The 24,633-nt window shown below is 44.6% G+C and overlaps 1 protein-coding gene across 2 annotated transcripts in view; it reads right to left on the reverse strand.

Moving 5' to 3' along the window:
• NPTN (neuroplastin) overlaps positions 1-24,633 on the reverse strand; it is a 57,269-nt gene that overhangs the window by 25,922 nt on the left and 6,714 nt on the right. For both annotated transcript variants that reach the window (XM_061349952.1, XM_061349951.1), the window contains exons 2-3: positions 5,835-6,182; positions 357-525 (exon numbers count right to left, since the gene is read on the reverse strand). In XM_061349952.1, the coding sequence (XP_061205936.1) occupies positions 357-525; positions 5,835-6,182 (517 nt within the window). The remainder of the gene's footprint in view (positions 1-356; positions 526-5,834; positions 6,183-24,633) is intronic.

The raw sequence follows: 24,633 nt of genomic DNA on the forward strand, positions 1-24,633 counted from the left end.
GTGACCTGACAACTCATCACCAACAACTCACAGAACACAGAGCTTATCTCCCAAGGCCAGAAAATGACTAAACCAGCTGAATTCAGCAGTGATTTGTGTGCTGGGATTCCCTCTGTGGTGAAGATGCACAGCTGCAGATCTATCTTCATGTTAGATGTACACTGAAGTCAACAAACTTCCCAGAATCTTTCTTTCAACACTATTCATACTCTGTGGAACCTCTAGAGCAGATCAGCTCCATTCATGTGACCACTATGAAGCTGAACCAGGAAGCCTGGAATCCCAGTGTGTGTTCCAAAGCCATAGCTTTACCAGGTTTATCATTCTCCCATGAAGATGATTCCGAAAGGACTTACTTGTACTCTGTAGTGTTTGAAGGTTTTCTAGTGCCAGGGATCTCTTCTCCATTCTTCACCCAGTAACTGGCAGAAAGGGGACTGGGACTTGTGGTGAGGTTACACTGCAATGTGACAGCCGGACCGTACAGGTGAATGACTACATCCTCGCTGGCATTGATCCTGGGCTCTGAAACAAAGGACATGTTAAATAGCCACAAATCCTCCCTGGCAACCGTGCCACACTAGTCTAAAATCCAAAAGGGGGAGTTGGGAAGGGAAAAAGACTACACAAGGAATGCAAGTGCACTAATCTGGGAGACAGCAAGAAAGTCACGATAGAACTTGGTGAAGGCAACACCTTATGGATCAGCACTCCTATATGGGAAAGAGAGAATTATTATTTAGATTGTTTAATATTCAACATCACTACAGATTCCTGTGTAACACTGTTAAGCAAAGGCTAATTTCAACACTACTGACTGTGACATGGAAAAACACATGTCCTGTGACCATACAGCCAGGCCTTTGGAAGCAACTTCTTTCTGGTTGTAAGTTGGTTCCTCTACTTTGATGTTTAAAAATAAACCCATTTCCTATAGAGAAGTTTAAGAGAGAATTCTTCTGAATAATATTTCTGGACTTCCTCCTGCAAAAAGGCTCATGTCTACATATGGAAAATACCCTGTGAACACAAGATACTGCAAATGGCCCAACTCTGCTGATGTCTGAAATCTGAGTGCGAATAAGGCACGAGTCTGATGACAAATGGCTGAAAGCAGCCCTTAAAAATAAGAAGTAAGAATATGCACCACGTTAAAATCAGAGTCTGGAACCATCTGATGTCTAAAGTAACCTTAAACATTTATGAAGAGCATAAAGCAAATGCGAGCCTCATTGCACAAGCAGACCACAGGCATTATACATGGTGACAGCTGCAACAGGCACTGAAGCCAGGCTGTGTCACATTACAGCCTTAGCTGGGAACATCAAACTCACCTTTTTTAGGGGACAGTCTTTCAGAAGTGATAATACTGGCATGAGGGCACTGTCCTTACATTTACTTGATAACCACATTCTCTTAAGATCGTGTAGATGGCTATTACCCTCTAACAAATAAGGTTGATGAGATTTTAGGAGAGTCAAGTTTCTTTCCAAACTTGGGAAAAAAAAAAAGACCTTTTTATTGAAGGCCTCATGTCAAGCTTTCTGTAAATCCCAGAAACCTATCCCAGGATGACAGAGCTCAAAGGAAACGCAGTATTGCTATCAGCCTTCCAAAACCATCTAGATTTAGTAGCAGCTATAGTTCAGCTTGAGCTATAGGCCACTGCTATAGCAGCATCTACCATGGCAGTGCTGCTGTGTGTCCTCTCCTTTGATGCATCTCATTACTTCCAAGGTTGAAATGAATTCCAAAGAGGTAGCTGTTACCTGCTGCTCATTTCACCCACCACGCTCCCATGGTGCTGGTCGGGTGAGGAAGTCGGTCAGGGATGAACCTCTTTGTCACTTCTGCAAGTCAGCAAAGGGCTTTTTAATGCTGTACATTTAGTTATGCCTCCTGGTAACATATCTGGGATATAAATTTAGACACAGCCATGCAGCCTTTTGGATATTCATCTGCAAAGTGCTTGGAACACCAGTTACGAAACAGAATGAGGGGAAGTGGAAAATACCACTATGGCATTTTTCAACATTAAACATTCATCTAGCCAATAGTCCAGTACTAGACTATAGCCCGGGGAGGCAGGGAATAAAATATTCACCTACTAATAACCTAACAAAGGCATTCCAGTTCTGTGCCTCTTTTCCCCCTTTCTTCAGCTACACAGCTTCTTTTCACATCTATTTAAAATTAGGACTATCATTTTAGTGCAGAAAAACTGTCAGGTACTGGAGCAACGGAGGGGTTTTGACATTTTGCTGTTACCACGTACTTTCAACTGTGTTTCTGCTTCATTTTCCCATACTTGGGTCCTATGGGGTACAAAATGAATGCTTTTTCTTGGATGTTCAAGGCAGGGTCTCCAAGCCTGTAGCCTGCAAAGTATGTGCTATGGTCTCCTTTTAGGAGGAAGTCCCTGGCAGGACAGCACCACATCCAACAAGTGCTGTTGGAACAGATGCTGATGCTGTCTGTGCTGGGCTGAGACACAATCTGAAGCAGCGATCAGCCTGCAGTGATGCTGGAAACAGGAAGCACACATGCTGCCATCAGAGAGCACTGCACAAATGCCAGCACCAGGAAAAAGGCACCAAGAAAACATGGACCTAGCCCCTACATAAACTGGAAAGTTAAAGACTTAATCCAGAAGGGGTTTGACAGTGGGAATCTGCTTTCATGTTCTACTGACAATGGACTCTTTGGCATCAACACTGGTGAAGCAGAATCCCAGCCTGGTTTGTGTTGGAAGGGACCTTCAAGCTCATCCAGCTCCAACCCCTGCCACGGGCAGGGACCCCTTCCACTGGAGCAGCTTGCTCCAAGCCCCTGTGTCCAACCTGGCCTTGAACACTGCCAGGGATGGGGCAGCCACAGCTTCTCTGGGCACCCTGTGCCAGTGCCTCAGCACCCTCACAGGGAAGAGCTTCTGCCTAAGAGCTCATCTCAGTCTCCCCTCAGGCAGGTTCAAGCCATTCCCCTTGGCCTGTCCCTACAGGCTTTATGCACATACAAAAAAACCCTACGAAAACCATACAAAACAACAAAGAACATAGAAAAAAAATCCCTGCCTGGATCTGCAGCTCTTACATCCATCTCTGCTAAGCTGCAATGTCCAGACAACACTTAGCGCTCTCAAGCCTGCTGTGCTGGACTTGCAGCTTTTTAACTTTTAGGTGAAGAAAACGCAAGGCAACTGCAATCTCCTTTACACCTTTTACCTGAATTTATGGTATTCTGATTGATCTCAATAAACAAGCAATTGGGCAGTTGTACTCCCATTTAATTCTAGGAGACAAACTGCAAATGGAATACTACTGGGACAGTGACATCCAAAGAACATCCACTTGAAAAAGCAAAACGCTGAAGAGTCTCTTTCACAGATCACTCAAACTGCCCATTTTATGAGATCAAGTTTTCAAGTTAAAAAGCCCAAACCAAACCAACCATCAGTAAGTGAAATTCTTCGTCTAAATGAGGAATGAGATAGAAGCCAGATGCTTGCTCCTGGGGCTAAAACTTGATTTTCAAAACCAAATTGCACTTGGCCTCTCTGCATTCAAATGCTGGTATTTGAGACAAGCTGTGATTGAAAGGACAGCACTCTTTTGATACATCTGACGTTCTGTTTCAGTGATGCCATGTGAAGTCAGCAGCAAACTGGCCATCGTTAGCTAGAAACACCAACGTGTTTAATCAGAAATTCCCATTTTGATGGCAAATCGTGTTCACACACACGATAGCACAGCTGAGACATTTTGGGCAGCTTCAGATGGTCAGATGGTCTCCACCTTCCAGGGTCAGCTCGGAAACCTGTTTTCCCTCCCATTATCGCCATTTCCAGCATGGTGTTGCAGGAGTTTGATGTCCAAGTGGTCTGTTTCCCAAGCAGAAGCTGGTCTCATACACAGTGTTACAGAATTAAAGCATTAAAGTAATTGGTTCAAATACAAGAGTAAACCACAAAGCAGCAGAATTACCCTGGGCATAAGGCACTTGGCAATGAAGTCACAACACACACTTCAGAATTAGCATCAGACGCAACAAGATGATATTAACTGGGGAGTAAATGAAGGTTAAACTTCAATCCCTGGAGCAGGTTAGTATCAAAGGCCTGAGAGAGGAAAAACCCACTTTCCATATGGAGACATCTTCACAGTAATTCAATCCCAAATGGTGACTTTTCATATGAACCCTCAGTAGGTTACTAACACTGACTGGTCACAAAGAGGACACCAGGCTTGTCATGCTCCAGAAGAACTAGAGGTCTTACAGGGGCAGAGGGGATGTCCAGGAGACAATACTTCCTAGAAGACAAATCTTTCAGCTTTGTCTTAAGGTTGTATCATTTCCTACAATTACATAGCCCTTGCTGTTGTAGGTCATGCAAGTAATCTACACATCCAAGTCCTTTGGGACCTCAAAGGGCAAAGGAGGAGCCAAGCAGTAGGACTGAAAGCTGAGTGGGTTTGAGCTGAATGACCCAATGCCACTTAAATCCACAAGTCAGTCCACATCATTGGGTTTCCTCTCAATTTTTCCGCATATATCCATGTTGTTTCCATTTCCCAGAGGGAAGGTCTCTGATCCAGGCAGCACTGATGGCAGCAGCACATTTTAGAAAGAGTTTGGGGTTGATATTTAAAGGTGTTCCAAAACCTGAGACATAATTACAGAGTTTGGCATCTTTGTGCCCAGACAAATCCCAAACGTGGTACTCACAAAAAAAAGGTTTATTTAGGCACAGAGTGCAAGAACAACATAAAGCCTACACTCCACTCTTTGCCATGTTAGGACACTGAGAAAGCACAGAGAAAGCAAGTTCTCCTGTACCCCCATGCTCATGTTGCACATGTAGTTCACTCTACCTGTAACTCATTAGACACTTGCTTCCTCTTGTTAGTGAAGGTAAGAGTTTTACACCTTACACAAAATGAAACAGGGTTCTTCCTTACTACCTCTACAACATAAGTGTCCAAGCTCATCTGGGACTGCTTTAAAAGCAAGCTTAATACAGGAGAGTCTTCTAACAATAAAGAACAAAAAAAGCCATTCTGGGTCAACTATATTCTCTGCTTCTGAAAGCTTTTCCTGCTGTCCAAAGTTGCCTTCTCAGATGAAAATCATTAGCTAAATGTTATTAGTTCAACACTGGGGAGGAAGATATCCCCCCTCCCCGCCCCCCTTTCTTCATAGGCTGGGTTAAAAATATCTGCATCAGGTTCAGTGCTGCTGCATCAGTTCAGTTCAGTGCTGCTGCATCAGTTCAGTTCAGCGCTGCTGCATCAGAGAAGCCACCAGGAACATGCTGCAGTTCAGAAAGGAAAAGAAACACCACGACTTCATGGAAAAATCTCACCATTAAAGGCCACATGTAACTGAAAGGGAAGGAGTTGTACAGCAGCATATATGCAACCGAAACCATGTGAGAAGGCATTCAGAGAGAACTCCAAGAGAACAGAAGAAAAATGAAATGGCTAGACCTGGGAAGAACACAAATCAAATATGAAGGCACTCATGGAGAAGCCAGTGTTAGGGTGACTAGAAACCTACTATGACACTAAAGGGGGGAGGGATGAAACACAGATTCAACACTGGGCTTGTTTTCACACAGAAGCTCTGAAACTAATCCGCAGATTTTTCCCAAGTCCTTTGATCCTAAGGAGAAGAGACACAGAGGGCAGACAACGGCCGCACTACAGGTGGAGGAGCAGTCGTGGGTTCAGAACAACAGCACAAGGGAGCAGAGGGTTGGATGGGGGTGACAGGAGGGTGAGGGTCACTAGACTGCCTCTAGAGACTACAGTGCCACTACTGTAGGGTGCCGGACTCACTCTGAAGGACGCTTATAGTAGCCTGGGCTCGAATCCACGTTATGGAGGGATTTTGCCTCAAGTCATTCCTCCTGGGATCGTTGCTGGCCCTGCACTCGTAAGTCCCAGAGTCTTCCAAGGTAAGGCGGGTTATCCTCAGCACACTCACCCCATTCGCCCCGTAGGCAGTGTTAATGGTGACACGGCGCTTCCGAGCGCCATCCCACAGCTGTTTGAAAGACTCAGCCCGGTTGACTTCAGCATACCACCACTGGATCTCTGGAGTGGGGTTCCCAACCACATCACAGTACAGTTCAAAGGCGTCCCCCGTGAGTTTAGTTTCTGACATGGGCGACTTGACAAACCCAGCTAGAGGGAGGGGCAGCAGAAACGCAGTGACAGAGCGGCAGAAAACAAAAGAGCTTATAAAGAACAAAGCAATGGGGTACAGAAAACAAAGAGTTAGAGGAGACATTAGCATCTACAGTAACACAATTTGCATAGGAAAAACGCAACACTGGGCACTGGTGGATGGAGATAGTCTGGAACAGCCCACTCCCACTGGGAGCAGCACACTCCCATTTGGAGCATGGCTTCATGGCAGGATGTGCTTCTCCAGCCACTCTGCGGGATCCATCTGTGGCAGTTGTGCTTGCAGCACACACCAGCTCGGAGGTACCTCCAAGCAGACTGATGGGTTTTCAAGCCCCTTTCAATTGTGTGAACTTTGCAATTGGCAAGTGTTGAGTGCTCACGGCCAGATGGCTTTTCTCTGCAGGGATTTCTGGCTTCCTATGACCCGTCTACACAGGGGGGAAAGGCTAAAGCTTTCACCTTCTGCCCTGCACAGCTCATGACTCTGAACCCTGCTCTGACCATTCCTGCCATCTATTTTGGACTTCCAAGGGAGGGAATTCCCCAACATCCAAGTGACCTACTTCCTGAAGTAGCTGGACCACCACAGCTCGGGAAGCCTCACAACCTGCTACGGTAAAGTGCTATATACACACACAGGCCAAAATACCCTTTTGACAGCTGGGAAATCAACAGCACCAAAGGTATTTTGACAGAGCACGTGATTTTTGCCTTCTGAAACAAGATGCTGAGCTGACATTCTTGATCAGGCCAAAATATCTTTATTATTGCATGGAATCCTTCCATACTTACCAGCTTTGGAGCTGTGTTAAGAGCACAGACATCTTAAATTGTTTTCTAATCCTATTTTCCAAGGTATCCATTGAAAACAGTGTTGCCTTAAAGCTAGACTCTTCCCCCAACAGCCCCCCCTGAAACTCCAGGATTAGAATACAGCTGGCCAGACAGATTATGCACCAAACCTGTCATATATTGCTGTGCTCCCTTCAGCAAGCAGGGTTAGAGTGCCACACAGCTGATAAACCTCAGATTGTGTCATCCCTCTCCTTAAATTCATGGCTTATTTCCAGGGAGAGGGCTGAAAGACAGTTCAATGGATATGAGAACACAGAAAGGTTAAAGCCTTGGTAAGATTTCTGATGTGCACTCATTAAACAGCATTCCCCTTCCCGCTGCGTGGCCACACTCATGAAACGTCTGCACACTGACAGCTACATGGGAAGTCTGCACCATAGATGGACCTCTAAAGAATAATCTGGGCAAGAAAACCAGGCCAAGAGTCCCTAGAGTACACACACAGCCTGTTCCTTGCCAGCACAGTCCTGTCTGAAGAGCAACTGTGCCATAGCTCCGAAGAACAGCTACAAGAACACTCAAAAAATAGCAAGTATTAACCTCAGAAATGGTTTCAATTACAACCTCATTTGACAAGGATGCTCCAGCACTAGAGGAGGTGAGCTCTGTGATCAAATATTACAGCAAATGATCCAGTGCTGCAGGGAGAGAGAGGAAAAGCTATGGAACTACAAGCGCCTCTAATTGCTCGTGGTAGTAAACTGCTCTAAGACCACTGTTGTGGCTTCTTGAGGTTAACAAGGATCACACTGTTTTCACACTGCTGTTTGAGGTAACACAGGAGCCTGGGTTATGATCTTGCTCTGCTGGACTGTCCCCGTTTCAAGGGATGCTGAAAGAGGAAAACTGTATTCCCACAGAGGCAGGAATCAAACAGAGAGGCTGACATCTACCTCAACATGGTTTACTAGACACAACAGGCTGAAGCAGTGGCATAGGACACAGACTATCTTCTTTCCAAATCTTAGTGCTTTTCCCTCCTATACCAAAGCATTTTTCTCCTACCTTCCACCATAATACTGGGATGACCCCAAGAGATGACAGCACTTCAGGGAAGATGCTCAAGAAGGGATCCGCCTTCTATAGGTTCACCATCACAAAGATGCATCATGAAATGCATCCCTGAAGTCAAAGGCCAAGTGATCCCAAATCCTAATTCAATCCTATTTCTCCAGCTGTTCTGGCTACTAAGAAATCACTTCCTCAAGAACACCTCCTTGCCTGGCCTTTGCAGCAGGGATAAAAGGCTGTAACTGCATATTTTAACATAATATGAGCTGCACTCCTGCTGGGGCTACACAATAGACATATGTGGCATGAGAGAGTGATGGAAGTCCTGTAAATCCTCTTATTAAAAGCAGTCTCAGTAATTTGACTAAAACAAGCTGTCAAAAGCTTTCAGGGTTGAATCTGGTTCTGAATTCACTAAGCTGTTAAAAGTACTGTAACTTCTGCATAAAGCCTAAAAATAATCTGAAAAGATTAAACTGGACCACTGCAGCAATAGCTCCCTTTAGGAAATATTCCCCAGGTTGAAGTTTTAAACCTACATTTCCATCAGTTTCAAATCCTCTTGAAAAACAACATCTCAGATGGTGATATATTTCAGTGCAACGCTTCATGTTCATCTGAGCAACCCTGTTATCAGCACACATAAAGATGGCAAAGAACACACAAATGTGATTTCATACAACCAGAGTTGTTTGGGTTGGAAAGGACCTTAAGCTCATCCAGTTCCAACCCCCTGCCATAGGCAGAGGCACCTCACACTAGACCATGGTGCTCACTTGGTGGGACTCCCCACCCCAGCAAGAGGTAAAAGTGCTCTTCAAGAAAGGTATTCCAGGCTACAGTAAAATCCTGGGTGGACAGATGGGAATGAAGGCAGTAGAAAAGCCTCCATATACAAGTTAATAAACACTCTGCATTACAAAGGGCTGGGGTTAATGTTCTGTATTTCAGTCATTCAGAACAGCAAAGGCAAGACATCAAACAGCATCAGTAAGCGGAGGCGATGCTTGCAGCTACTGTACATCTGCCAGAGGGCCATTTCCCAGTAAGATCTCCAGCTAGGAGCTGCAAAAGAGCTGAAACCTGCCAGTTCCAAGTAGACATGTTTCTGAGGAAGGGAGGAATAACAGGGAAAAAAGGCTACATGTTACAGGGAATGCTCCGTGGAACACCACAGGAGCCTGGGAAGTAAAGTGCTCCTGCTTTTTTGGCAATTGCCAGTGATTTCCATTATTGCTCAAAACCAGACAGAAAATGACACTCTCCAGATTTCATTGCTTACATAAGAGGCTTTCAGAGCCCAATAGTTTCCTTACTTGGTCTTCTCCAAGCACAGTACTGCTGCCTTGTTATTATCGTGTTCTGGTCTAGAGACAGGAGCACCAAGGGAACAAATGCATAGCAAAATAGAAACAGATCAAGCCAAGAGGTCATGGCTTTGTTAAAGTGATTATACTGTAGGCATTTCAAACTGAAAACCTGCCCTGATTTGTGAGTTACAGCTGTCTGATTCCCAAAGTGCAAAGTGTAGGAAGAATCACTGTCGGTGTATGAGTGTCAGCCCTTTACACAAGAGCAGAGCAAAACTGCAGCCAACACTGGAAAGCTCACAAAGGTCAGGGCTGTTGGGAAGGGGAGGAAGGAGGCAATAACCCACAAATCATACCTTAAGATCATGTAGAAGGAAGAAGCAGAATAGCCCAAATCTGCAGTGAATCCTTAATGTCAAATACATTAGGAATAAGCACCTTCGAGTGCTTACAAGAAAACTATTGTAAATGTTCATTCTATCAGCAGCTGTATTTACTGCATTATAGTCATGAACGAGTTACTCTGTTACGTAGCAAGTTCTCATTCAAAGGTGTTTGAAGGGGAGGGTTCAGGTTTGGGATATCTTTGAAGCCAACTGCTATCATGCACAAAGAACAAGGGAAAACCTGTTGTTAAACATCTCTCCCAGGAGCTTGACAGGTCATCACGATACACCACAATTCAAGAAGCATCACACACTGGTCCAAGGTGCAGCTACTCAAGTACACCATTATCTTTCCAACTAATCATAACTTTGTCCTAATTCCTTAAAGGTTATCTGCATGCAGAACAGAAAGAGTAAGTGGCAACAGCATTAAATCATTGCAGATGTTGATCTCAGCCACCACTATGAGGATAAAGGTAAGGAAAGCAATTGACTAATGCTCTAACAGCAGAGAACCAAGTTAGTCTCCACATACAGTTCTGCCAAAGGCTAATGAAATCCAGTTCCCAGCAGGGCTCCTCACATTTGCAATCCCCCCATAGTAAAATGTGTATTTTGGTGAAGAACCACTAAATCTAATTTGAGAAAAAGTGCATTTTGAAAGCCAGGTGCACTTGAACTGGGAGTGGGGGAGAAGCTCAGAGCCAGCCAAAAGGGCAGCCAAAAAATCCCATATGCAGTAGGAGAAATATGTACAGCAGACTTTGAGAGCCAGAAAGCTGGAAAAGCTCCATGTTGGCCAAATGCTGAGTTCAGAAGAGGAGAGTGGACAGGGAGCCTGAAGATGGGCAGTTTAAAGGAGCACAAAAGCACAGCTTTACCACTCCTGAGCAACTTGATTTCACTGAGGAGGCTTTACTAATGGAAGACACCTTTTAGAGTCACTTTTCTTCTGCCAATAGTTATGAGCTACCTCGTGCCCAAACGCAGGCAAGGTCAAGCCAAGCTACATTCTCAGCTTCACATACCAGCATTGCCCTTCCAACTGCACCTATTGCCTTCACTGACACAAGCCAGAGAAGAGGCAGTAACAGAGTTCCTCTAGAAGAGGTGTAGGTGGGGGAAGGAACAAGACTTATCCTCTTGTTGACGTGATGATGGAACTGGAGGATTAAATTTATGCACATTACAAGCATGTGGAAATATCTAACTGTAATTTCGACAAACTCCAGAAGCCTGTAGAGCAGGTCACGTCCTACTTTAGCTGGAGCCCCCTTGAATAGCTTAAAACCAGTCATGCAATGGGCTTCCCCAACTTCCTCACCTCCTAGGATGGGCACACAAATGTGGATCTTGACAGAGAAATCAAGAACTATTGTAACACCAATATGCTAGCAGCAGCTACCAGCCTAAGAACATACAGAAAGCAGTGCCTGACAGAATCATCCCTGGGCTGCAGAAGTGATTGAGTTATTGATCTAAATATCCTTTTGTTACTGACACTTAACATAAGATGCACTAGGTGACAACAGAATTGATTGCAATAGCACTGGAGAAGTAAAGCAGGGAGAATGTCAATCTCCCCAAGTTTAAGTCTGGTCTAAAGAAAGGGGTTTAAAAAAACCCCAAAGCTATATTTTGCCTTAAGAAAATGCAGGTAAGTTGCTAGCTGAGGAAAGGAAATGTTAACCCAGTCCAGCAAAGAGAGACAGCCAGGTGAAAATGAAATGCAGGTAGTGCAAAAAGCCACCGTAATGCAGAGCAAACTTATTTCTCTTGGGCTTATGCGTATCAAGCATGAATATCGAAGCTGAAGACAAGCACAAGACTGTCAAATGGCAAGGAGAGACTTCTCAAAAACAGTCTGCAAAGGTTGTGGAACAAGAAGCTCTGAAGGCCAAGAGCAGAAGGGGCTGTTCAGAGAGGTTCAAAGCAGGACACATGTACGAGAACACACAGAGGTGACCCAAAAGAAGGAAACACAATGTGCTTCCAAGGATATTTTCAACCACAAGGAATATAGAGGCAACAAAGCAAGTTTATAGTTGGGGCTGAAGCAGTGCGTGTCTCCAACGAGCAAAGTAATGCTCCAATCCCGTCTTTGCCTTGTGGTGGATTCCACTTACATGAAGAAAGAAAACAAAGTTCAGAGCTCAAAAAGAGAGCTTGCAAAGCTGGTGCAAAAATGAACCCCATTTTCACAATACACAGATAAAACATGGACTACTTGAGGACAGTACTTTACACACTGTCCATAATTACAATGAAACCCATTGTGTAAACAGCAAGAGGCCAATGTTGCCCTATTCAGGAATGTCTTTCCTAAAGGGAATAGCAAAACCAAGCCAAATATCTTTGCCAAAGTGGAGTTTTATATATCCTATATTAATTTATATATCTGTATTTATGTATACACCCTATAGACCCAAAATGCTCCAGATATGTTACTCTAGCAAATGCTAGACCTTTGGTATTGATGTTCTCCCACCAAAAATAGGCACTAGGGTAAAAGCTTTCATTAAACTGTTTGCACACCTTTTTCCTAACTGGTGTTCTGAATTATGCACGCTGACTTTTTAATTCTTTAGAAAGAACAGGAAAAGCTGGAATGACATTTTAAGTACCCTTAGGCTCTGCCCAGGCAAAGAAAGCAAAGCCTTACCACCACTGGCACATCTGACTCGATAAACCTCTGGATCTTCTGAGGTGGAATTAAGGATCCAAGCTCAAGGCTGAACCAGACAAATTGCAGTTTCAGGAAAGGGGATGAAACCTAAGTGCTAGCTGTAAAGATTTCATTAAAACATGAAAGCCCAGATGATCTTGGGCAGTCCTCCTCAGCTGGCTTTGCTCTGTCCTAACTATAGCTTTGTTTTCACCTTGATTTCATGGCAGCAGTCTCATTTAGAACTTGCATCAGAGGACCAAAGAAAACTGCAGTAAGAAGCTGCTCTTCCCCCTCAGCTTTCTCCTACTGCAATCCAGGCTTTGAAAAGCCAAGCTCCAGGTGGCTACTACTTCAACTGGTACCTGTCTTATTAACACCTTCTCCTTCACTGAAGGGTGTTAATGAAGTGATAAATGTTTTGAGGGTAGAAAAAACCACCATCACTTTCTCAAAGGATTACATTTTCCTCGTTTAGGATTGAAAAAAAGCAACCTAATTCATGGCTAGTTTCTTTCAGGGCTCACCTTCACTGAGATATCTGAAATAAAAGTGAGAGCCAGTACTCCAGATGGAGGAGTTGAAGATACCTCAACTCAATGGAAAGCACCAAAGCACCTTGCCTCTTTTCACCCACCCTATCTAGCAGGTTTGATGGTCTCACATCGCCGGGAGGGCACAGGTTTTAATCATACCACTGATTAGAAATGGGTTTGGTCACAATCACTTCACTGATAAGAGAAGTGTTTAAGTTTTAGAGTGCCCTCCCAGTCCTCTTTGACTGAGGAGTAACCATCATGTGCCCATCAGACAATTTGGGGCTAAAGCCCCCAAAACACAGCACCCAAGTTCCATAAACTAAAAAGAAATTGCCACTTTTTGTCTATTTTTCCCTATTCTTTAGCCAACTGCAGAAGCAGGTTTAAAGCCCAGCCCTTTGACGTGTATCAGATAGCCAGATGAGCCTATACCATCTATAAGCACACTGAGAACTGCAGCAACACATGGAATTAATTCCTGCAACATCATCTTGCAGCTTTAAACAGCTGAAGGTAGATTCTGACTTGCTAGAGGAAAACCTTACCCACAGAGCATCATCTAAAATGCATGAGCCCATGATGGAGCACTGGAATCATTTCAGAGGGGGAAACCTGAGGATTTCTTTCTCCAGGTCCACGAACATAATGATTACCGTTTTCTGAGTTCAGACCACCTTTCCTCCTGTCTCTGTTCATTAGGAAGTCATTATTCATTCGGCATCCAAAAATATTCATGCACAAACTAATCCCATTTGTTTGCTGAAGTAAAATTCAGAGAGTCCTTAAGTAAATGGGTTCAGAGCCTCTGCTGCTCTGTGACCATCCTGGATGTATGTCCCACATAGCCAAGAGACACCTCTCTGCACATATGGACAGAGAAAGGAAACAGCAATGAGCTTCTAGGTTATAAACCAGAGAATTCAGACTGGAAAGGATTTCTAAGGGGCCTCTGGTCCAACTACCTCCCCCAGACACAAAACCCATGGATCAGGTTGAGGCCCTGAAGCTCAAGGTTCACACCCTGGATGCTTCTATTCAAGAGCTTCATTAGAATACAAAAGCCCAACACTTAAAAGTCATTGTGGTGTGAAGTTAAGTGCAACTATTATTTTATGGTCATTTTTATTGTGCATAAGCTGCTCTCCGTAACCATAATTCACTGAAAACACCCCACATCAAAGCACAACTCATAGGAATGCTACTGGGTAGAAGAGACACTGGTGTGTCATAGCAATTACAGCCACACACCTCCACTTGCAGGAAATTACTTTCACCCCAATACATCCTTATTATATAGAGCTGTTGGTTCAAAACTTCTCCAGCATCTTCCTCATTCACACACAATTTCATGAGTTCTGGACAGTGGTTACAACAACCCCATACCTGCATATTTGATTCCATAAGGTAGAAGATGTGATAATAGATTCAAGTCTGGAACGCCTGGCAAGAGAATGATCAGGACAAGAAACGAGTACCTCATTTTGGCTCCATACTGATGTCAGCCTGCTGCTTTACAGATCTTTTTTCCCTAGTTCTTTAGCTGGCCAGAACAAAGTTCTACTTCTCTGGCAGTATAAGAGCACAGTCTGAAGTAACTGGAACACTGAATTAGGTCTTTGTTACAAACAATTGGGAAGCTTGCTATTTTGCTCAGTTACGGAGACAAGAATGGAACAAAACTGAAATACATTCCACTTTAAATGAGTAAGCAAAGCTTCATGACAACATTTAATTGCTCTCTTTGTTAAGGATCTCTAACTTGCCAATTCCTATGTTTTTCCACAAAGGATTCAGAAGACCTGATAATTAAAGCAGCAGTTTACATGTACAAACTACTTGGATGACACATGGGGAACAAACCTGGGGTAACAAGATGTTGGGTTTCCACCAGTTTGCCCCTACAATGCATCTTGCAGTCCCTATTCCAGCTCATTTTCTATCAGTACAAGCTCAATCGTCAATGCATAACATTTTCCTTATTAAAGTCTGCTTTTTGTTTCAAGCCCATCCTCCCTGTGCTGTGAGCTTATGTACCGAAGTGATTCGCTCTGCTTGGACATCCTGGTTGTAGAGCTATTTTTAAATACCACTGCAGATATGACATTAAAGCATTCACTTCTATAGGAAGTATATAGAAAAATGTCTCCTTTACTTCTAACACTTGGACTGATGCTCTGCAAATAAACAGGAGATGGACAGAGACATTATGAAGCAGGTCCAGAGAAGGGCAATGGAGCTGGTGCAGGGCCTGGAGCACAAGTGTGATGGGGAACACCTGAAGGACCTGGGGGGTTCAGTCTGGAGAAGGCTCAGGGGGGTCCTGATCGCTCCCTACAACTGCCTGACAGGAGGATGGAGCCAGGAGGGGCTGGGCTCTGCTCCCAAGGAACAAGGGATGGGACAAGAGGAACCGGCCTCAAGCTGCACCAGGGCAGGTTTAGATGGAGCTGAGGAACAATTCCTGCCCCAGAGGTGCTCAGGCATTGGAACAGGCTGCCCAGGGCAGGGCTGCAGTCACTGTCCCTGCAAATGTTCACACAGTGTGGAGACAAGGCCTCAGTGCCATGGGTTAGTGGTGGCCTTGGCAGGGCTGGGGAATGGTTGGACTGGATGAGCTTAAAGGGTTTTCCAAACCTTGCTAATTCTATGATTCTACGCAGCCAGCTCGGATCAATCTGAAGCACATGTTGACGTGCCTGTGAAACACCTAATGGTACCTGGGACAACAGCAAGCCCATGCATTTGTTCAGTACCTTAAAAAGCACATTCCTTCATATTTTACAGGTTAAAGACATCAGTCAAGAGCTACTCCTAGCCTTCTTGGAAGCAGCTCATACACACCCCAAGCAGTCCAGAAGACAACATCCTGAACAGTTACATTATCTTTGTGGCATTTCAGTCGCATGTGTTAAAAAACGGATAGTCTGGGGAGCTTCACTGGGCTGTTCCTGTGTTCCAACTTCCATAACACCAGTTAAACAAACGGGAATGACAAAGCCATTGAAGCCATTGATTCCAGGAAAACTGGCAAGTTGGTCCTCACAAAGGATGCACGTCACAGCCCGGGCCAAGGCCCCAAACACAAGTGGAACACAAGCCAGACTTCACATTAAAATGGCTTAAACCCCCAAAGAGGCTTGTCGTCAGCATCACGTTCCTGAGGACTACAAAGCATGGCTAGAAAACGCTACTCAGGGCTGACTACAAAATGAAGGGCTCTGCGTTGGAGGATTGATGCAAGAGTCAAGTGACTTGAGTAGTTTTTATTCTCTAGTCAAGTGATCAGGCATTCAAAGCAGATACCTACATGGTAACCAGGTTTATGAAGGATCCTTGCTCATCCTTCTAGTAGAACTGTGAAGTATTCTAATCTGAAGGCAAAAAAATCCCCTGATCCACAGACACAGAACAAAGACTAACTGGCTGTTGGCATCAGGCACCCACACTCATCACCTGAAGGAGCTGGGGGTGTTGCTTGCCTGATGCTGGCATAGCTCAGGATGCTACACCAAGCCTTTCTAAACCATCTAACTGTGTAGCAAATGCTGCTTTTCCATGCCTGGTTGCTCTAAAGGGCACACACTGTCACGAAGCTGGTTTGAATGCATCAAGCAGCATTTAACACAAGAGATTTCATTCCATGGAGAATCTGGAGATTCGTTTCTCAAAGGTTTTTCCAAAGATTAAACTTGCATCCTCAGAAAAGGCAGGCATTATCCTTCTGTTCTTTCCATTTATGCTTTTTCCTGGCACATCCTGGGGACAGAAAAACTTCACAATCATCCATGCAGGCGGAAGAAAGGAAATCAGATACGCCAGCACTTAGGAGTTTAATTCTTTCAGTCACTACAGAAATACTATTGTCGCAGCTAAGGAATATGCAAGAATCTCTCTAAATCAGAAAGACTTCTGTATAATGCCAAAAAAGAATGGTTAACAACCAGGAACACACTCCCTGGAAATGAGGAGGAAGGAATTCAGCAGAGTAGACAGCAATTTCAATTTGGCTGGTGTTCCTACGTAACACCACAACTGAAGCCTGCATGCCACAGAGCTAACATTTTAAAGGCCACTGGATTTGCACCTTAAAGATGTTATAAACCAGTGGTGAGGATAACAAAACCACCTTGTGTTCAGATTAGTTATTTAAAATGCTCAGACTACGTCATTATAGCGCTAAAGGTTTCAAGTACTCCTCAATTTTGCTTTGACCTTTCCTGCTCCAACAAAGGTGTGTTTGAAAGGAGACTGATTACACTTCTCTTTAGCATGAAGGAAACGCACACTGAATGGCAAAACCTCTTTTTTGCCCCGTTTATGCATTCTGCAGCAGTCGGAGCTGCTCCGTCTCGTCTGTGCGGAAGCAGCAGGGCATTTTAATACAGCGACCTTTGAAAAGACATGCCCTTTGCAGAATGGTTGGATTATGTAAAGAGGTCATACAATCCCAGGCAGGGCTGAGAATCAGGCATCCAGGAAAAAAATCATTCCTCTGCATGCACAAGAAACGCTATCAGCAGAAGGTAAAATGCATTTTAGGTACAAAACGTGTTTAAATGTAAATCAGAGTTCAGGTCTGAACAGAGCGGGATCTGCCTGACAACAACATGTGAAAACTGGCCTCACTGTGGGAGACGGGCTTAAAGAGGGATGCTTGCTGTACTTCTGAAGTTTATGCTTTCCAAAGCTGGAGAGAATCACTAACTTCAGGGTTAAGTATCTCTAGCAGCCCAGGTCCTGCTCTCCCTGGGCAGACAAGCAGCAGCAGGCAGCCCAAAGACAAGCTACTCTCCAGAACACTGTTAAGAGTATTCCAGTTACAGGGAAGAGGAAAACAGGACGGAAATAGATTAAAGACTAGCAGAGATGCCACAACTAGTGTGTTCCTTATGCAATGGAGAGCTGCTTCTTCCACATTGCATTTTTGAGTCCTATTTTTGCCTAACCCATTTCTACAGTGGAGTTTGGCTTCTCCCTGGTTTGACACATCTATTACTCTGAAAACATGCCTTTGACCACAAGAAGCCCTTCCTAACTCAGACCCCCACATCACTAACTGTAGTGATAGGACAAGGGGTAACAAGTTCAATCTTAAGCCAGGGAAGTTCAGGTTGGATAGAAGGAAGAAGTTCATTCCTATGAGCATGGCGAGGCCCTGGAACAGGTTGCCCAAAGAAGTGTTAAATGCTCCATCCCTGGCTGTGTTCAAGGCCAGGTTGGTATAAGGTGACACATCCCTGCCATTCTATGGTTCTGTGATCAAGCTGTCTACCAACACTTACCATATGTATATAAGGACACGACAATAGAAGAAGCCCTGCCCTCCCCACTGCTTTGTGCCAGTACACGCAGCTGCACCACCATAAACCATATCCTTCCTTGGAGCAGAAGTTGGATCTCACTTGCCCTACTGACACCACTTAGATTATTAGTATAGAAATAAGCTTCTGAAGACACCAAACATCACTGTTTGTGACATGAAATTCAGGTTCAGGATGAATGCAAGCCTAACCCACACCGTGCATCCTAAGCCACATGCAGAAATCACCCTCCTGCAGTACTACACTAGTCAGTGGAAGATCTGGCATGCCTGAACCATTAGAACTCCAGTCCAGCCTACTCAACACACCAGGGAATCCAGAAGCACAGCTGAGAGACATTTAAGAGTGTTTAACTGCATTTTAAAGATTTGTTGGTGTTGGAGAAGAATATAAATGGTGACCTGAACAAACTGGTTAAAATCTCATTTGAATCATCTCCCCAAAGTCAAGTAGAAAAGGTTTTGTATCACAGCAGTGTTAAAGAGCTGCCAATACTTAACAACACAATGCCAACACCAAGAAGTTTTTCATGTGCTCTTGAACCAAAGACCACAGTCAATTGTGCAGCTATTTTACAATGTCTATCAAGCCTTTAACAGGGGTGGTCGTGGCAAGAATGTAAGAACAGGACAAACATACAGTGATCTTTCAATGGCCTTCAATAGTTTGCTGCTGAGCATTTTAAAAGGGACATTTTCATTGCCAACTTAAAGCAAAGAAAGCAAAAAGCTTTATTTAGTCATTTTCCATCTCTGAGAGGCAAGAGCCCTGTTTCAGTCTGCAAAACGAGGACAACAGTGTAATATACGGAAAACCCTTTGGGAATTATAAAGCCATTTCACTTTGTCACACTGAGGCCCCAAAGAGGGGAGCAGCAAGGCAGGACACGGCATGCTCATACTGGTACTGACTGGGCAGCCAGTGCCAGGTTAGTATTTGGTAGGTGCTGTTTAAAGCATCAATCACCTCTGCAGTTAATATGCTGCCTAGAAGAGGCATAAATAAAGGGACAACAAAAAAAAGAATGGGATAATGCCCTGCTGAAAGACATGAATGTAGGCCACTGACAAACAACTATGACTCCCAGCTGCTTGCTGTGTACTGAAAAGCCACACACCTCTACTTAAAGGAAGATTTGAGGAGATGAAGGTGGAGGTAAACAGAATACTCCAAACAGGACTCTATTCATCCATGCCCTATTACAGTTCTTGACTTGCCTGTTACTTATAGCTCCTTAAAAGCTATTTCTCTCTGTCCTGTCATTTTTCTTCCATTCTCCCAACTAATTCCCTTCCTAGAAACCAAAACTGACTTTTTTTTTCCCCTTACTCCATATGGCTCAAGATTGAGGTCACTAAATCGATCCTGGTATTGCTATATATAGGAGCTTCAGGAGTCTGAGACCCAAAACATGCAGCTTTGCTTAAAACTATCTTCTACACTTAACTGAGACCAGAAGTTGCTACTGAGCGCTACAGAACTCGCAGCAAAGTGTCAGAAAATCTGTCAGTTACAATCTATCAAATTCAGTCTGAAAGTAAACCATTGATACTGTATATCTGAGTCTCATATTAGGTTCACTACCCTCAAAAACAGGGAGAGCTGCAAACTGTCCCATCTAGATCAAGTAGTTTGTTTCTAGAAGCAAAAAGGCAGGAAGGGAAGGCTGCATTAACATGTGCTATCCCCTCTACCAGAGTTACAGGGGAAGAAAAGAAAGAGTTGTACCATAACCAATCTAAACAAATAACACAATAGAAGGAAATTATATATATATTACCTATTACCCTCATCTTTGACAACAAGCAGAAGAGCTCTCACAGTACCAGAATGGTCTTGGTATTTCACAGAATCATAGAACCACAGAATGTTTTAGGTTAGAAAGGACCTCAAAGCTCACCCAGTCCCAACCCCTGCCACGAGCAGGGACCCCTTCCACTGGAGCAGTTTGCTCCAAGCCCCTGTGTCCAACCTGGCCTTGAACACTGCCAGGGCTGGGGCAGCCACAGCTTCTCTGGGCACCCTGTGCCAGCGCCTCAGCACCCTCACAGGGAAGAGCTTCTGCCTAAGAGCTCAGCTCAGTCTCCCCTCGGGCAGGTTCAAGACATTCCCCTTGGCCTGTCCCTACAGGCCCTTGTCCCAAGCCCCTCTCCAGGTTTCCTGCAGCCCCTTTAGGCACTGGAGCTGCTCTAAGGTCTCCCCTTCAGGAGCCTTCACTTCTCCAGGCTGCCCCAGCCCAGCTCTCTCAGCCTGGCTCCAGAGCAAAGTGGCTCCAGCCCTCGCAGCATCTCCATGGCCTCCTCTGCACTCACCTGGGATTGCCCTCACCAATCGGCACGACCTTCACTTGGCCTTGATGAACTCCATGAGGTTCACACAGCCCCACCTCTTTGGTCTGTCCAGGTCCCTCTGGGTCCCATCCCTTCCCTCCAGGGTTTCAACCACACCACACAGCTCAGTCTCATCAGCACACCTGCTGAGGGTGCTCGATCCCACTGTCCATGTTGCAACAAAGATGTTATAAACACTAGTCCCAGCATCCATCCCTGAGGAACAGCACCCACCACTGGTCTCCTAGCTTTTTGAGGAATGCAGCTTTGAGGGCATTTTTGAAAACACTGGTGTCAGACCAGAGACCGATGGTCACCATCAGGCCTGCACGAAAGAGTGAAGCTTTTAAGAGCAAAAAGGCAAGTCCCTGAATGAAACAAGAAACAGAAATAACTGGCAGTTCTAGTTTCTAGATTATGAGGGGCCAAATAGGCACCAGATATACCACTTCCTAAAGTGGAATGAAGCACGAAAGGAATGGCACCCTGAATGTATCTTTCCCTTAGTGCAAATTTAGAGCAATTACAGAAAGCTCCCCATATATCACTGAAGTGTCTTATTTATTCAAGTAATTGCCAAAGATGACCCTTTCACCTGCAATTTAGAAGCATCTGCGCCAAGTCTTCCAGTATATCCAAGACATACTCAGATTTTACCATAAGGTTAAATAAAGTTCCTTGTTTCTAATGGATGGGCCATATACAGTGCAGCAGACAGCAACAGCTCTGCCCCCTAACCCAATCCCCCCTGGGTGAAAACCTAGTGTGGGATGGGAGCCCTAGCTGCCCAATTTACATCCACAGGGAAGAACCCATCCACAGGAGCCTTCCAAAGACCAGGTGCTCTGAGTCACAAACCCAAGATGTACAGCAGCTTCCGGACTCTGAAAGCACTGCCCCAGGGCAGCTCTCTTCTAGACAAGTGCTAAACCTCAACAGCAGCCAACTGCTGAACTGGCTCTTTATGGAGCCTGGCAGGCAGAACAAGAGGAAGAAGGCAGCTGCAGAACTTGTCTTGCCATATGCAAACCCTGAATAAAAGGATCTCTCCAAAAAATGAGCTTCCTATTTATTTCCTAGAGTCATTAAGGTAATCCATCACAAGTCTAAACTAAGCTGCCTGATGGATCCCACACTGCAAGTCTTCAGCTACAAACTTGAGAAACAGGATAATGTCTCAAGCTCAGAATAAAACCTGGCTTATTTGGTGACTATCTGGCTTAAAGCTGTAATTTGTACATCCTGTTACCACATTTCTTACTATACTAAACCCAGTAGTCTTGCTTTATATATACACACACATTTCTTTCCTCCATGCCATTTATTCCTGGCTTTGTTTGATCTCAGCCTCTTAACTCTCTCCTCAAACCTCACTGGAATACTTTTCTATCTTTTTCTGCTCTACCCTCCCCTTTCTAAATAAAGATTCCACAGGACTGCACAGAGGAAGAATCAGGGCAGAACTAAAAACCATTTCAGGTTACATCCCGTGATGCAAGTTTTTCCTATTTCAAACTAGACCCCCAAAATATGAATTAATGTCATCACACATCTATAAAAATCACACAAATAGGTAACATTATAAAATGTGAGAGTGGGAGTCAGCTGCTTGGAGGCTTAAAGCAGAGGACAAAAAGCTATTCAACTTCCCACTTTAGTTAAGCCATCTGCATATTCAGGTTAAAATACCTCAAGCAGACATTAGCAACCAAATGATACCAAACAGGAACCTGCTACCCTTGCAGGAAGATACACAGAAACGAAGATCAACAACATTAACTGCAAACTGTATGTAATTCTTTGCTCCATCAGTCTGCATCACCTCCTGGTAACAATGACTCCAACCTGCTCAAACAGGGAATTAAAAGTGGCCCATCTTGTGTAACACTGGGGATTTTTAGGTACTCTCACCCCAGCAGTAATTCAGGGGAAAGATAATCCTTGCCTGGCTGATCTTGTCAGCCTTGTGCCCAGCTTTCACAGCGCCACAGAGAGCTGTCTGTCACAGATCAAAGCAATCCCCACATAGGGTTTCTTTTGTGGTTTTCAACTACAGTTCATAGAATCCCAGCCTGGTTTGGGTTGGAAGGGACCTTAAAGCTCACCCAGCTCCAACCCCTGCCCCAGACAGGGACCCCTTCCACTAGAGCAGCTTGCTCCAAGCCCCTGTGTCCAACCTGGCCTTGACCACTGCCAGGGATGGGGCAGCCACAGCTTCTCTGGCACCCTGTGCCAGCGCCTCAGCACCCTCACAGGGAAGAGCTTCTGCTTAAGAGCTCATCTCAGTTCTATTCATTATCCTTTATTGGATGGAGAATTAACAAAAGGCACCCTGAACAGAAAACAAACCCACCCATATCTCATTCTCCTGGTGGCTTTCACAGTCTCAGATCTTTCTTTCCCAAGCCAAGCATCCCTACCTCACACACCGATCTCTGGAACAGTCTTCACTGCTCTTTTAAGCTCTGGAATGTAATATTAATTTCAGATTTTCCTCAAGTCAGAAGGCATCATGTAATATTTTAAACCTTTATGTCAGCCATCGCACACTATGTTTAGCATCACGGAAAGACAAGAGCCATTACACCACTTGCATGAATTTAACATGACTAACAGCAACAGTGCAGCTGAGCTCTGATTTATAACTGCATTTAAACCAGTTTAGCCTCACTTAATTGATCACTAGTTTTCAATGAGTATGGTGGGTATTCAAACACTTCTCCATTTGCACCTACAGAGGTAGATTACCCTGGGTAAGCACCACAAAGCTTTTCTAACAAACCAGGCAAAAAAAATCCCCCATTCCCAGAGTGCTCAGTCAAGATGGTATCTACTGGGGGTTTAAAAATGCACTCAAGCATCTGGTTTTTCAAACTCCTGCTGTACGCCTTCACTGAATTATTTCAGTCTGCCATAGTGTCTGCTGGGAGACTGCAGCATTGCCAAAAGCCTTCTCGAGCTCTTTTCTAAGCTCTGCAGTTCAATTCTCTCTAATTTAAAATACAGTGCAAGTTTCACCAACTTCCCAGAATTAAATCCTTTTTTCACCCACTGTAACTGGGGTTTTGCACCGATTGTATCACACCTTCCCTTTTCTAGACCATTACAGAATCACAGAATGGTCTGGGTTGGAAAGGACCTCAAAGCTCACCCAGTCCCAACCCCTGCCACGGGCAGGGACACCTTCCACTGGAGCAGCTTGCTCCAAGCCCCTGTGTCCAACCTGGCCTTGAACACTGCCAGGGATGGGGCAGCCACAGCTTCTCTGGGCACCCTGTGCCAGCGCCTCAGCACTCTCATATGGAAGAACTTCTGCCTAAGAGCTCGTCTCAATCTCCCCTGTTCCAGTTTGAACCCATCACCCCTTGTCCTATCGCTACAGTCCCTGATGAAGAGTCCCTCTCCAGCATCCTTGTAGCCCCCTTCAGACACTGGAAGCTGCTCTGAGGTCTCCACACAGCTTCTCTTCTCCAGGCTCAACAGCCCCAACTTTCTCAACCTGTGGCCTCAGTGTGGTCTCCTCTGGACCTACTCCAACAGCTCCATGTCCTTCTTATGTTAAGGACACCAGAAGTACACAGAGTGCTCCAAGTGTACTTTCCTTCCTCTTACATTCTCATGTCTTCAGTAAGTCTGTTAGAGAAGGCATTTAGTTAGTTTCCAAACACACACATAAGCTATAGGGTGAGCAACCATGATCCCTGCGTGTACTCACAGCTAGCAATATTTCACAAGATGTAGGAAGTAGTAAATAGCTATACTACTTAGCTACAGTGAGTAGCACTTTGACTCAATAGTTTTGGTAATGTGGCATTTTTAAACACGTAATGTTAAAAAAGCCTGTACGAATTAGAGCAATCCAAGACCTACTTTTCTTTATTCAGTCCTGAATAGGACATTATAATCTGAGGATGCAAATCCATTTAGCTGGTAACCTACTACCCTGGACACTTCCCTCATCTGGAATGTTGTTCTTCTAGAACATCCCTGCTTTTTCTTTAACTTATATCAAAAGGTTTCCAACTTGG

Source organism: Neopsephotus bourkii, unplaced genomic scaffold (genome assembly GCF_033783945.1).
Source record: "Neopsephotus bourkii isolate Nb327-2 ecotype Australia unplaced genomic scaffold, CSIRO-AGI_Nbou_v1 NB_463, whole genome shotgun sequence".
In the NCBI taxonomy this organism is placed as follows: Eukaryota; Metazoa; Chordata; class Aves; order Psittaciformes; family Psittacidae; genus Neopsephotus; species Neopsephotus bourkii.